We start from the raw sequence: 15,401 nt of genomic DNA, 5'->3' as shown, positions 1-15,401 counted from the left end.
AAATGATATCAAAAATTTGACAATTGATAAAATTTTTATCAAAGTATTGCCTAAATTTTATCAATTGATATAATTTTGATATCTCTTACAGGAACTGAGATAATTCAGCTCAACAAATGTCGCTTCAGTAAACGACCACTGAGGATCCCTACCCAGTAATGAACTTCTTCGTCTGGCTTGCAATAGAAATTTTTCTCACTATTTGTTGCTTTTCCATCATTGTTTCCGCTGTCGTCGTGGGCATTAAATTGTCTCAAAGAAAGAAGGATGTGATTGTTGTGAATAGTGAGTAGAGTTTGGTAGATACGCTCTATTGAGAATCTATAGCTCAGCTCGTTGAGGCACTAAGCCACTAAAACTTTGCTTAGGAATTCGACTCCGGGGATTCTAACAAAGAAGCCAATTCTTATAAAATAATAGTTTCAGCATCTCCAGCAGCTAGTCCAGCTTCCGCTCCAGATGTTAACCATAAGGCTGCTTCGAAGAAGAGCAAGAAGAAGTCAAAGACGGGAGGTACAAGTGCAATGAATTCTGAACCCTCAAAACCCGAGGAAGAGGATCCAGGACTTGGAGCTTAACTTGGTTTTTTTTATTTCTAAAATCCGCCCTTTCTACTCGTTTGGTTAAATAAATCCATTTGATATAGTGATAGCTAGATTTGACTTTTTGACTCCGACAATTTTTGTCAGGCAAAAGCAACTTTCCAATAAATTTAGGAATTTTAAATGTTTGTTTTGATTAGTTTGGCCGTTTTCGAGCAACTTAAGCCATTTTTGAGCCGAAAAGTTATGAGCAGATTTTTGTCCGTTTTTCGTCCGTTTAGGCAATTTCAGACTGATTCTGTCATTTCAGAATTATTTGAAGTTATTCATTGCTTTCTCCAAGTTTTAGTACCCTTTTTTCTTATCTCCAAAAGTTTTTATTTTCTTTAAAAATTCGCCGAAATTCTTAACCATGCTAAAGGGTTAGGTCACTAAACCAGTGGTCTCTCTTGTAGACTACTTGATTGTTGGATTGTCTCAAAACGTTCATTACACTGTATGATACAAAATGGCGGTAAGTTCGAAGTCTCTGTGCTCAGTTCCTATAGGAAATATCGAACATTTGTCAAGTGATACAATTTTTACCAAAATATGATCAGTATTTTACCAGTTGACAGATTCTTGATATCTCTTACAGGAACTGAGATCGTTAAGCTGAACAAATATTTCTTCAGAAAGCGACCACTTTGGACCCAGACATCGTAGGGAGCAGTTTTTTCATCTGGATTTCAATTATTGTCACTATCTGTTGCTTTTGTATCAGTGCTGCCGCTATCATTGTGGCCGTTATAATGTCTCGAAGAAAAAATGATGTGGTTGTTGTGAATAGTGAGTTGAGTATACTTGCAACCGGGGATTTGCCGGGCCCTTTGCGGGCCTTGCCATAGTTTCTTCCAGAAACAATATTTTTAGATAAACTGAATTAAGTATAATAGAACTCGCCGAGTACTACAAAATGATACTATTTGAAGCACTGTGTCTTGCTTATGAACAAAGTTACAAGTCATAAAGTGGCCGGGCCTTGTCGCGAAGGCCGGGTCTCTGTTTTTGTCTGTAACTTTGTTCATAAACAAGATACCGTTTTCAAAATAATATCATTTGGTAGATACGATCTATTGAGAACCCGCGTAGCTCAGCTGGTTGAGACACTAAACCCCGAAAATTTTGGCTAGGAGTTCGACTCCGGGGGATTCTGACAAAGTAGCCAATTCTAATAAAAAAATATTTTCAGCAGCCCCAGCAGCTAGTCCAGCTCCCGTTTAACTTGACTTTAAAAAAAATCTTCTATTTTTTGTTTAATAAATAATTGATAACGATCTATATTGTACTGATTGTGAGAAACATGAGAATTAATACATTCAAAAAGTTATCTTTTTGGAAAATTTCCATTCAAGTCCATTTTTGAATTAATTCAGGCTTTTCAAACTTTTTTTGATTAGTTTGGAACATTTTTGAGCAATTTAAGTCATTTTTGGGCCAAACACTTTTGATCCGTTCTTCGTCCGTTTAGGCAATTTCAGACTGATTCTGTCATGTCAGAGTTATTTGAAGTTATTCATTGTTTTAGGCAAGTTTCAGTTGGTGGGAAAGGTAAGAGGTTTTTCATACAAATAACTACCTTAAAACCTCTAATAGAAGGGTCGCATAACTTTTAACATTGAGCCAATTTATCCCAGACCAAATGCAAGATATCAAAAGTAGGTCAAACGAGAAAAACGTCTTGATATAATGATAAAAAATATCAGTTCACACATTTTTGATATCTTGCATAGGAGCCCAGAAAAATTGGCTCAAAGTTAAAAGCTAGGAGCTCTTCTCATACCGGTTACAATAAATTGCTAGGTTTACACAAACATTTTTCAGGTTCTACAGGCACCGCGTCGGTATAATCTCTAGAAGGATCTCCAGATTTTGATGCCTAACATGGTTTTCTTTTCAAAAATTTATCCCAAGTTTTTTACTAGTAATTTTTTAATAAAGTGATTCGTATTTTCTGATCCAGATACCGTACATGTTAAGCTCAATTATCTCGGCTACTGTAAAAGATATCAAAAATCTGTCAACTAATAAATTATTTATCATAATATTATCAATATTTATCAGTTGACAAATTTTTAATATCTCTGATAGGAACCGAGATAATTGAGCTTAAGCTCTACAGTGTGGGGCCCTTCTATTTTACGGTATTTAGTTTTTCTTGTTGGATTAGTAGCAAGGGCACCGGAACATTCAGAGGGGGTTCTAGAGCATCGAAATCTATCAAAAAATCCACCTCTTCTTCAGTTCTCGGAAAAAATGGCAAAGGTATGTGTAAATTAAATTTCTCTACATATCCTAACTTTCTAAAATTTTCGGTTTCCACGACTACAATTGATGTGACAGTAGGCGCATGGGTTCTAATTCTGGGAATCATTGGAGCGATTTGTTGTAGTTGCTGTCTGATTGGAGGAGGGATCGCTTTGTATTTTATGCTTCGGAAAAATGAGCAACCGATTTTTTTGAATAGTACGAATCCTGGAGCGGCACAACCGGGACAACCAATCATAGTTACTAAGGGTTAACTTGTTAAATAAAGTTTTTGAAGTGTACTTGATTGTTTATATCCAGAGCATATCTGGTATGTCTAGGTTTGAGCCAAATCGAGCCACCAATGGAAAAGTTATGAGCGCATGATGGTACTTATGGTATTATGGTACAAAATGACTAACCTTAACGAAACTGCATTACTGTGCTTGAACAAACTCTCCATCAAACTCAAACTCAGTCTCTGTTGATCCGGCGTCTTTGTCATCTTCATGGCAACCGTCATTATCTTTTTGACGTAATTCTAAAAGATTTATCTATAGAGCGAACTTAAATGTATTCTTACCTTATTCACAACAAAGTCCTGATTGGCTCCAAACATGCATTCCTCCAGAACTTTTCCACAGGACAGCTTCACTTGATCACAAGACGTTCCAGAGGTACTTGTGAACATTTTGATGAGCTTATCAAAGTAGTCACGATCCCGAAGGTAGTCACAAAGACCGTTGACTAGGTCACATGACACTTTTGGTGTCACCCATGCTTTTTTCATTATTTTGATGCATATTGTGCAGCCCTGAAATTTGGAAACCATTAAAATACCGTATATAGAAGGGTACCTTAAATTTGACTCAACTTATCTCGGTCCCTGTAAGAGATATCGAAAAGTAATCAACTGAAAAAATCTTTATTATAATATCAGAAACATTTTATCAGTTGACACATTTTTGACATCTTTATCTTGAACCGAGATAAATCGGCTCCAAGCTTAGAGACCCTGCTGGGTTCGCGACATAAGGGTTCTCTAACTTCGATCCAGTTTATCTCGGTCCTTGTAAAATACATCTAATATTTGTCAACTAACAAAATGTTTATCAAAAAAACATTTTATCAATTCATCACTTTTAAATATCTCTCAGGAATCGAGATAAATCGGGTCAAAGCTTACTCGTTTTACAGTATCCACAAATTTCTCACCTCAATGATTTTCTCATCCGACGCAGGCACATGAGAGATTAGCTCGAATGCTCTATCCACAAAAAGTTGGTACTTGGATAGTTTGGTCTTCATCGCCATCATCATCTGATGTTCCGTATTTGACTGTTTCGTGATCACCGATGGATTCACCACCGAATCCTGTTGTGTCAAAGAGAATCTTGTTGTGCCCGATGTGATTCGCTGGTCCACTGGAGACAACTCATCCATGTGAACTTTTTCAGCAGCCGGTAAACTTGCTCCAGCAGTGGAGCCTTCAGATTTGAATCTTCGATATTCGGAGTCCTTACGTTGGCTATTGCTACCGTAGACTTCCTCTTCGGAGCCGTTACATGGGGTGGAGAGACTTTGTTGGAGACGGGACTCGTTTATCTGAATGAAGTTTTTGTTGTTTTAGGCCACGTTGGATTTGGAGCTTACCAGGTTAGATGCAGAATGGGCCGGGGACATTCTACCTTGACCAAGTGGGGTTCCATTTGATAATATTGTAGGTGTTCCGGTCCCAGACGCAGGGTACACATCTCCATTTATCGTTGGGGCAGGCTGGAAGAATTACAGTTAAATATTGAAGCCTCCCGAAAAAAATTTGAACCAACGGGCAACATGTTAAGAGCGCCGTACCGCAATAGCCTGCACTTGAGTTCAATTATCTCGGTTCCTATAAGAGATTTCCAAAATCTATCAACTGATAAAATGTTGGTAATAGTATGATAAACACTTTATTAGTTGACAATTTTTTCATATCTATGAGGATAACCGAGAAAATTGAGTTCAAAGTTCAAAAAAAGTTACCTGAGTTGGGAAGGGCGGTGCAGACTTTGGCGGCAGAGGTACAGTAATCAGGGGAGTGTTGGACGTTGGTGAGGGAGGGGAGCTGGGGCTGGAGAAGTCATCGTCGTCGTCGATTTCGAAGAAGGCGTCATCGGTTCTGAAACAATATAATTATGCATTGATTGGAGGGGAATATGTAATTGTAGTTTGTTGTGGTTTTCCTGATTTTCAGGTTTTTAAGAGAGGTTTTTGACCTGATACACTTCATTTTCTAAAAGAGATATTGTGCAAATAAAAATTTTGTACATTTTATCAATTGACAACTTTTTGATATCTTCAACAGATAAATTAGGTGAAAGCTAAAAGTTAGAGTGAGTCTCCGGTGGCTGCGCGGCACCTATAACTTTGACCCAATTTATCTCGGTTCCTACAACATATATCAAAATGTTATCAACTAACAAAATGTTAATAATATTATCAGTAAAAGTTTATCAGTTGACCGCATTTTGATATCTATTACGGGAGCCGAGATAAATTAGGTCAAAGTTGAAGTGTGAATTATTGTCAGCCGGGTTCACCTCTAACTTTAACGCTTTTTATCTTGGCCAAAGTTTGGGGAACCTCTTTTTTCAATTTTCAGGCTTTTTTGTATTACTTGATGATTAAATTATGAATATTTCGTATTTTCTTGGGCGGCGATGTGTTGGAAACCATTGTCGTTGTTGCTGTCTTCTTATCACCGCCGCCTCGAGTATTATGCCCAGCAGTGGCGATCTCCAGGATTCTGATTTCTTGGAATTTTTCGATTTTCAAAAAGAAAAAAGGCGAGAGTAGGTATAAGTAGTAAGTAAAATGAATGTGGGGAAAAAAACAGAAAAACAAGAAAAAAAAGAAGAGTCTTAAGAAAACGAGAAGGGTCCGTCCTCTTGTCCTTTTCTTTGGGTCCCATCCCTTCTCTAGTACCCTCCCCTCCTCTCTGTTTTTCCGTTTTTTTCCTTATTTTCTCTCTCATTAGGCATTCATGAGCGGTGTGTGTGTGCTATGTGTACGTACGTAAAACGAAGCATCAAGTAGAGGAGATCCACGAAATAATAGTAAAAAATAGTATAGAAAATCTAGGAGACGTAGAGGAATTTTTGTTCTCGGGAGAAGGGAGGAATATATGGAAAAGAAGAAGAAGAAGAGCAAAGAAGAAGAGAGGAAATGCTCAACAATTTCGGGCCTCTGTTGGATATTTAATCCAAATGTTTTCGCACCCCGTCGCCGCTTCTATTGCTCATCATCTTTTTCTCTTTTTTCTTGTTTGGAGCTGTTTGGAGAAATCTGCTTCGGAGGAATCATGCCAATTTTGGGAAAGCTAGAGAGATTGAGGATAGCAGATTGAGGATAGAGAGGTTTAGAGAAACGAGAGTAAAGTGTTTTTGATATTTTTGGATTGAGGAGAGGGATAAAACCTATAATTTTCGTGATATTTACTTCTGGGGTGGAAGTTGGAAGAAGAAGGAAATCGAAGTTTGGAGGGTTGCAACGATTTTAGTTTGGTGAGGCTGTCCAAAAAATTTGAAGATTGAAATTCCCGGTTTTTTAGATTAGAAAAGTATTTAGTTAGAGCTTGAATTATCACATTTTCTTGAATTCCATTTTTTGTCTGTTTGTCCAGATTTCCTGATCTTTTCTACCGTAATACCCCTATTCTTCGACCCAACTTATCTCGGTTATTTTAAAAGATGTCAAAAAGTTGCCAACTGACAAAATGCTTATCATATTATCAATAACATTTTATCAGTTAATTACATTTTGATATCTTTCACAAAAACTGAGATAAATTAGGTCAAAGTTAGGGGTGCCGTGCTGCCACCGGCTGACGCTCAATCACACGTAAAACTTTGATCCGATTTATCTCGGCTCCTAGAAGAGATATCAAAAAGTTTGTAACTGATAAAATATTTGTAATTTTATGATAAAAATTGTAGTAGTTGATAACTTTTTGATATCTTTCACAAGAAGCGAGATAAATTGAGACAAAGATAGGGGTGCCGCCACCGGCTGACGCTCAATCACACTTTCAACTTTGACCTCATTTATCTCGGCTCCTGTAAACGATATCAAAAAGTTGTCAACAAATGAAATATTTTTCATATTATCAATAATATTTTTTCAGCTTTCAGTTTTTTTATATTTCTTACAAAAACCGAGATAAATTGGGTCAAAGTTAGGAGCCCTTCTATTACAGGATTTCCGGATTTAAAAAAAAATATATATTAAAAAATGACGTAAATCAGGAAACGGACAATGAAAAAAAAAAATGAAAATCACAGTTTTTTTCCAGAAAAAAAAATTCGTAAAATCTAAAACTTGACTTTTCCAACATTTTCAATATTTTCAGAGCTATTAAAAAACTATGAAAAGTCACTTTTTTCATTTTTTCCCCTCTCCTTTTATTACTAGTCTATAATTGTTGGGTATCACAGCGAAACGTAGCAGAACAGAATTCAGATCAAATGATTTCACTTTTTGTCGTATTTTTTATTTTAAAAATCGACATCATCATTTGAAAAACCTAAAAGTAGAATCGCGAAGAAAGCAAAAAGTGACGAGTGATTTTTTAAAATTTCCTATAAAAGTAGAGGAAAATGCTCTGAGAGGCCTAACTCGAAGCCTTAATATTAATTGAATTAATGAGTTTTTGGATTCTTGGGAGATCGAAAAACTCTGGATTTAGATTTTAGTACAAATTGGGAAAAAAGGAAACTTCACAAAAAATTTTTAGGAAGTTTTTTGACAAGTCGTAAATCAGTCAGGAGAAGATGTGTCATAAAAAAGTTTGAATTTTCGGTCTTTTGAATTTAAAAAAAAGTTAAATTTTTAAAAAAAAATTCAATGAAAAAAAAAATTTTTTAGCTAGCCAAAAAAAAGCGAACGGAGAAAAAATAATTGGAGTTTTTGTCTTTTTTCTTCTTTAGTCAAGAAAAAATTTCAGACAAAAGAGAACACAAGGTAATTATTGTTCTTGAAAATATTCTTTTAAAAAAGAATCCAATTTTCAATTCCAAAAAATATTCTGGAGCCCCAACAAAAAAAGGACATGCCTGAATGCTCAAAACCATAAAAAAAGTTGCTCCTCATGGAAAATGTGTCTGGGTCTCTCATTGAACTGTACTATTTCTATTTTGTGGAATAATAAAATGGTAAAAGGAAAAGAATGAGAAGAAATTGGAAAAAGGGGAATTGGAAAAAATGGAGAATTGTTGGAAAACAAATTATTCAAGGATTAGCGAGTGGAAATTGACGTCTTCTTAAGATTTGAGAAAAAAAAAAGAGAATCTTTGTTTTTCTGAATGTTTCTATTTGATCGGCAAAGCAAAATACTATAATGACAGAAATATACGCGAAAGATGAAGGATTAGCAATCTGGTGGTTTGGGGGGGGGGATTATTGGCTCCGCCCACTTTCTTGGGACAATTAACTGGGGATGGTCTTTGGTAGACCAGAAAAGATCTTGAGAGTCTTGGAAAATGGGGACTTGAGAAAAAAAAGTTCTTTGGGGTTTGAAATTCTTTTTCAAAAAATGTAATTTCCAAGATGCTGCGAAAAGGAATTTCAAAATTTCTGAATTCCTGAATTCCTGAATTTCAGAGTTTCTGAATTTTTGAATTTCTGAATTCCTGAAATTTCAGAATTTCTGAATTTCTAAATTTCTAAATTGTCAAATTTTTGAAAATTGTAATTTTTTAATTTTCGAATTTTTGAATTCCAGAGTCGAATTTTCGATTTTGAAATTTTGAAATTTTGGAATTTTTAAATTTTTGAAAGAAACCGAAAATAAAGATTTGGAAGAAAATTTAAAAAGTGAAAAAAAGAATATTTTGGAAAAAAGGTCTAGACCCATATTTCAAATTTTGGCGAAATTTAAAAAAAAGGGACAGGTTTTTCCTGAAAAAAATGACTAAAAATTTTAAGCTGAAATTTAATTTCGGAATTTTTCAGATAAAATCGAATTTCAGATTATTTAAAAAATCCTGAAAATGAAAATCCCCCTCTGGCTCTTTTTAAATCAGATTAATTTTCTAGGTCACATTCTTCTTTTTATTATCATTGCAAAGAATTCAAGTGATAACGATAATGCGGTGATAAAACAAACTCAATTATCAATTAGGACACTTTTGGAAACTTTTTCAAAAGAAAAGTTGAATTCAAAAAGTCAGAAAATCTAAGCAAACACACCCAGAGTGGTGGCGTAGTTTAAAACAATGCCAAAAAATCCAGTTCGAATTTTTCCGATTTCAAAAAAAATTTGAATTTCAAATATCTTTAGTTTTTTAGTCAACAGCTGAGAGCGGGAGAAAACTCAAAAAAAGAGAACAGACAGAAATCGAGAATCATTTTTCTGTTTGTTGACGTACGTCGTCAGTTGGGGAGAATCGGGAAAAAGAAAACATTATTTATCATAGGAGGGGGAACATATTGTATAGGAAGTGGTGATACATACAGTCCTGGAGATGAAAAAAAAAGTGTGAAAAGTATTCCAGAAATTTCTTTTCCCCCGGATTGGTGGGCGGAACTATTTTTATTTTGTTGATACATTTTGTATTTTTTATCTTTTTTATTGTTCAAGATAAGCTTCTGTAAAAGCTCCGGAATGTTAAAATTAGAGTTTTTGGAAAATTTGACAAACAGTAATTAAAATTCGAAAAAGAACAGAGTCATTAGTCCCGAAATTTTAGGGTATAAAGCTTAAACCTACTAATAGAAGGGCCTCGTAACTTTGACTCATAGACAGATTTTCTCGGTCCCTGTCAAAGATATCCAGAAGTTGTTAACTGATAAAATATTTATCATAATTTCAAAAAGATAGTATCAATTTATTACTTTTTGATATCTCTCACAGAAACTGAGGTAAATTGAGTCAAAGCTCGTGACATCCTCCCAAGCTCGCGACAGAAGGGCCCTTAACTTTGACCCAGATTATCTCGGGTCCTGTGGAAGATATCAAAACGGTGTTAACTAGCAAAATAATTATTATAAACTGTAAATAATTTTATCAGTTTGACACTTTTTGATATTTCTTACAGGAGCCGAAATAAATCGGGTCAAAGTTGCTTGGAAATTTTTTTTTGAAAGAAGATTTTTAAACAGAAAGCTCATATGAAAGGTTCTGTTACAAGCGTATGAACAAGAAATTTTTCCGTATAAACAAGGAATTTTTGAAAACCAAAAATTTTTCAAAAAGAAGTCTAGCGATTTTTATATTTTCCAAAATTATTGATTTCGTCAAGAATTGATATAATTTTAGAGTAAGATCGGTTTTCGAATTGTTTTCTCGCAAAATTATTAGCTTAAAAACCTTTTTTCCGAATGGAAACATTCTAAATGTTTATTTTTGTGAATATCCTTTTTAAACCCAAAAATTTACATATTCTTAGATCTCTTACTATTAGAAACTGTTCAAAAACCTAGAACCAAAAAATTTGTTGACAAAACACAATCATAAAAGAAATGTTTATGTTTATAGATACTTTTCAATGGCTCGTGCCTGATTTTTTCCAGAAAATCAGGGAATAGAAAAATAAGGAAAAATTGGAATTTCAGGAATTCGTATAAAAAATTTATATAGTCAAAGTGCCATAATGTGCAAAAATTTTCTTGAAAATTTGAATCAGACGCTCTCTAAAAAACCAATTTTTTTTCAAAAAACGTTTGAAAACTTCGGGGTCTTGAAAAAGAGAATTTTTCGATTCGTCTGAAATTTTCAGATTATACTAAACAAAAGGAGAGCTTCAACTTCGTCATTGACAATTTTTTTGTACAAATCCAACCAAGCGAGATAGGAGGTTTTAAAGTAGCGCAACCTTCATTTCAGTGCTAGTTTTTGGCCTTTTTTGGTTACAAACGGTACATCTCATGAAATTTGGCAAAACAGTTAATCACTCAAGTCTTTTTTGGGTCCGGTACTGTATAGTCCAATTTAAAGAAAATTTCCAATCCAGAAAAAAACTCACGAAACAGTCCCATCAGTTTTCTGACTCTCCAACTCCTCTTCCCTATGCAATGCCATCAAATATCGATGCTGAATCTCTCGGAAATCAAAATCCTGACTTTGCACCGGAGTGATCAGATCCTCATCCTTCCCATCTTCAGATGGTACTGTCGGGAGGCTATGAGCTTGACAGATTTTCGGAAATCTCCGTAATTCGCCACGTTTCGTGGAGGAATTCTTATTGTTATTGTTGTTATGACCCATATTCAACGAAGGACTTGGTCGTGGAGGTCTTCGATTCTGGTGCATATCAGACGAAGTCCAAAAAAATATGTAGAGACTAGAGAATGAAAAAAAAAGAACCGAAAGAAAGTTGTTGCGTCTTTTCTTCCTATTCCTCTCTCTATACACTTGGCTTGTGTGTCCACAAAAGACAGGTACAGGAGGGGCGGTTTTTGTGTCTTTAAATTTTTGCGGGGCACAGTCTGTATCTCTAATTCTCTCCTTATTCCATACTACCTCTCCGCTTCTCCTCATTTTATGATGGGGAATGATAAGAGAGGTAATTTGGAGGAAATGGAGGAGAGATAGGAGATTCAGACAGGTTAAAAGTCGTTTGACCCTGGGAAAACGAATTTTTTTGCTAAAGAAAATTTCGCAACCTCTCAGTAAAATCTTTACTAGCTATTTTTAATGAGATTAGGAAAAAAAATTCTTTGAGGGACGTCTAAAAATCGGCTAATTCGATTTTCAGAGGATTAAATTTTGAAAAATGTATGAAAGAAAAATCATACGATTCCTTTTTCTGGACACCTCATGATGTGAGAAGACCACAATGAAATTTCCAGACTGTTGGGTTCTGAATCATCATAATTTCTAAAAAAATCGCGTTATGATTTACCAGTCTTTGGACGTTTCAGTTTCCAAAATCCTTACTTTTGCAGGGACTAAAATTTTTTGAACCCTTGGCCAGCAGATTTGTCACATTATCTACAGGCACTTAAGCCTCCAACCTTGCCAAGTTTGAGCCAATTTATCTATGCTCCTGTAAGAGATATCAAAAAGTGATAAACTAGCAAAATGCTTATTATAATATTTTTGACATTTTGTTAGTTGACCACTTTTGGTATCTCTTTAAGGAGCCGGGATATTTAAGCTTAAAAGTAATGGTGAGACTGCTTCGATGCACCCTGAAGGTAAACTTTGGGCGGATTATTCTAGGCTCCCGTAAGAGATATCAAAAAGTGGTAAACTAGCAAAATATTTATCATAATATCAGAAATATTTTGTTGGTTTAACATTTTTTGGTATCTTTTACAGGAGCCAAGATAAGCTGGGTCAAAGTTGAGGGTCTTCTATTATGGTATTCAGGGTCATATGTGTATTACGGAATAGGAGGAACTGAGGATAACCGTCTATGAGAAAGAATACAACAACATTTTTCGAAAAATTAGAATTTCCGAAATTTTTGAGATTCATTTTCAGACTGATTTTTTCAGCTTGGCCAAGGAGCAATCCATTGGAAAATCTATGGATCAAACTCAGAATTCTTGAACACAGGTCTTCTTTTTCCAGGTTCCAAATCAATAGGATGATGGCTTAATCCACAGCCGACTATGTTTCAAACTGGATTTTTTCACTGCTATAACATAATATTATACCCACACACCGCCACAAAAATATGATCTTGATCTTCTAAATTAACCGAATGGTTTCTTCAACCCCAAAATCTCGCATCCTGTCTTTCTAGTAGACCGTTACATTGCCCAAGTTCTTAATGGGATTCCCAAATTCATGACATCACTTTACGAAACGACAAACTTTCTATTCGGAATCCGAATCGCATCAGAACACAATGTTCTCGTTTTTTGGATTGCCAAAGGTCATTTTTACTGCACGACCCGAAATTTCGCGCAGGTTTTCACACCTGTATGTTTATTTATAGGTTGGATAGAGTCACGTGGGTTATATGTACTATTGGATCAGTAAAAAAAGGCTGGAAGGCTCCCAAGAGAGAGTTGAATGAGTCAGAATAGTCTGATGAGGCAAAGGTAGAGGAAAATGAAAATTCGGAAATCCGAAATTTCTACGAAAATTTCAAAAATGCATCTTCTCTTCAATTCAGCGCTATAATAGTTACGTATCTAAAAACGGATATCCGGATTTTGACGAGAGCAGCTAAGTGACCAATACATGACCGTTGGTTTTCAATTCTGAAGAATTATTGGAAAATCTGAGCAATCGAAATTTCAAAATTTTCGCAGGGATTCAAACTAACTAAGGCGTCCAAGGTAGGTTGCCGTGGACCAGATCGTCCGTTTTTTTCAGAAATAAGCTCAGCCACACAGAAACTTCAAGCAGAAGTATCCTAAAAAGCCGCTGCCCTGTGTTCGACAGTAATGTTATGGTGCCGAAAAAATCAGCAAACTTTGACTAATTTCATCTAGGTTTCTGTGAACGATATCGAAAAGTGGTTAACTCACAAAGTATTTTTAGTTTTATAATGAACAAGTTGTCCGTTGACAACTTTTTGATATATTTCTCAGGAACCGAGATAACTCGACTCAAAGCTGAAAGTGCAAGTAAGTGTCAACCGGTAGCGGCACGGCACTCCTAACTTTGACCCAATTATCTCGGTTTCTGTAAAAGATATCAAAAAGTAGTCAACTGGCAAAATATATTTGATGTTATAAAAAACAAGTTATCCACTTTCTGATATCTTTCATAGAAACAGAGATAAATTGGCTCGAAGTTGGGTAGGTTGGAGACGCTGGTATCCCAGACAGCATGACAAGTTTGCGATTTTTAAGTTTTCGCTGGTATAGTTGTAATTTTAGTTGTATTTTCCGGACAAACAGAAAAAAAAATTCTCTGGACACACCGACAGACACTTTCTTGCTTCTTTGCTCTCCCCTTGATGTTCGCTGGCGGCTCCTCAGGCACCTCACTTTCCATGCTCTCTGGTTTCTTTGTGACTCATCATCTCTACACTTTCTGAATGATGATGACAAACAAGAAAGAGTACAGTTTGTCTACTCGTTGCGCGAAAAACGAGAGGACAAAAAGAGTATATAAATTGGCTACTGTCCGAAAAGTTCCACATGAATTCGTACAGGTTTTCTGTGACGTCATCTGGAGACGTTTTGTCTGACATCACTCTTTTTTGCAGGGAATAATAGTTCTATTTTATTGGTATGATTCATTTCAGAGGGACGAACGAGAAGTGCTCTTTTCTCAAGGCACACATCACAAAGAGGTTGTTTTATATATACTTCAAAAAGTATAAAACCGTATTTCGATACATAGTCTGAGGGTCGTATAACAATGGTTTAAAAAAAAGCGAGAGGGGGACAGGGATGAGAAGTTGAGCAAACTTTTGGGATGATTTTTTTTGGCTATTCATGCCTTTTTAACCCCGAAACGCCAGACGGTATAATCGGAGTGCAATCGGAACCAAAAATAGAGAAAGAGGTGGATTTTCGGAGCGTGGGAGTCTTGGCATCTATGGGTTAGAGAAGTTTTGAATGTTTGAACAGGAGGCTCGGGAAATTTGAATTTTTAAAGAATGATATAGATCACACAGTTCGATCGAAAAAAATCCATTGAGGATTTACTATCTGTCTTCTAATTAAAGCTCTCAAATCTCAAGAAGTGTTTGGACTAAGAGACGCAGAGAAACTAACTTCTCTGGGTCTCTCAGGGAGAGCCACAACTTTAACCCGATTTATCTTAATTCCAGTGAAACATATCAAACATTTTTCTACTGATACAATGTTGATAACGTTACGATGAATAAGTTATTAGTTGATAATTTTTTGATATCTTTTAAAGGAACCCACATAATTGAGCTCGAAATACGTTGGGAGAAAGAGGGGGAGGGCGGCGTTCGGCGCTCTATTAGAGGATTTAAGGTAATAAGAAAAATAGATGATTATAAAATTTATTGATTTTTTTAGAAGGAGAATATTTGAAAGTGAATCAGGAGGAGGATTTCAAGATAAAATCCTGTTTCAGCAAGAAGATTTTTGGCTTAAAATAACTAAAAATTGTTGGCTTACAAAGCTAGAAAAGATAGCTTGAATATGCAATAAAAAATATTTTCAGAAATCTCATTATTTAGATATCAACCTAATCCCACTTAAGTTACGAATGTTATAAAAGCTGACAAGTTTTAGTCTCACCACTTCAGAATCTCTGAAAATCACCACCACTTCAACAATTTCTTCTTTTTTTTTGAAATTCAGATTTTTTTCTTCATAATTGGCTCCAAAAAAAACTAACCGTCCAAGAGGACTTCGAGGGCTTCTGAAGCACGACGCATCTTGTCGGGATAGTTGATTTCGTTCCGTTAGTATTTCTTCACCCATCATCGTACGAGCTTTTCCATTCTGAAAAAAATAAGGGATATGATGATTCCGTATTTTCAGAAATTATTGTTTCAGAAGTTTAAAGGAAAGTTAGGTAAGAAGTTTTTGAATTTAAAAACTTGGGTTCTCAAAATGTTAGAACTAACTCAAAACTGAAAGCACAATAAAACCTACAACTTTGAGCCCATTTATCTCTTTCTATTTGAAAGATATCAAAACATGATC

General features: G+C 35.4%; 2 protein-coding genes across 2 annotated transcripts; both read right to left on the bottom strand.

Moving 5' to 3' along the window:
* Window positions 1-2,656: 2,656 nt before the first annotated feature.
* CBG03606 lies at window positions 2,657-5,606 on the bottom strand (the record flags this gene model as incomplete). Its single annotated transcript, XM_002647033.1, has 7 exons — window positions 2,657-2,783; window positions 3,251-3,369; window positions 3,412-3,642; window positions 4,044-4,433; window positions 4,482-4,604; window positions 4,854-4,989; window positions 5,488-5,606. Coding segments are annotated over 7 exons (1,245 nt in total), but the record flags the coding sequence as incomplete, so codon positions are not given.
* A 5,708-nt stretch (window positions 5,607-11,314) lies between these two features.
* Window positions 11,315-15,179, bottom strand: CBG03605 (the record flags this gene model as incomplete). The annotated part of the gene is made up of 2 exons (XM_045244419.1): window positions 11,315-11,338; window positions 15,087-15,179. 2 exons carry the CDS (start codon window positions 15,177-15,179, stop codon window positions 11,315-11,317), a joined length of 117 nt encoding a protein of 38 aa, XP_045092443.1.
* Window positions 15,180-15,401: the final 222 nt, after the last annotated feature.

This window comes from Caenorhabditis briggsae (genome assembly GCF_000004555.2).
Source record: "Caenorhabditis briggsae complete genome, chrIII, whole genome shotgun sequence".
Classification (NCBI taxonomy): Eukaryota; Metazoa; Nematoda; class Chromadorea; order Rhabditida; family Rhabditidae; genus Caenorhabditis; species Caenorhabditis briggsae.
This window is presented reverse-complemented; position numbering and strand designations above follow the sequence as displayed.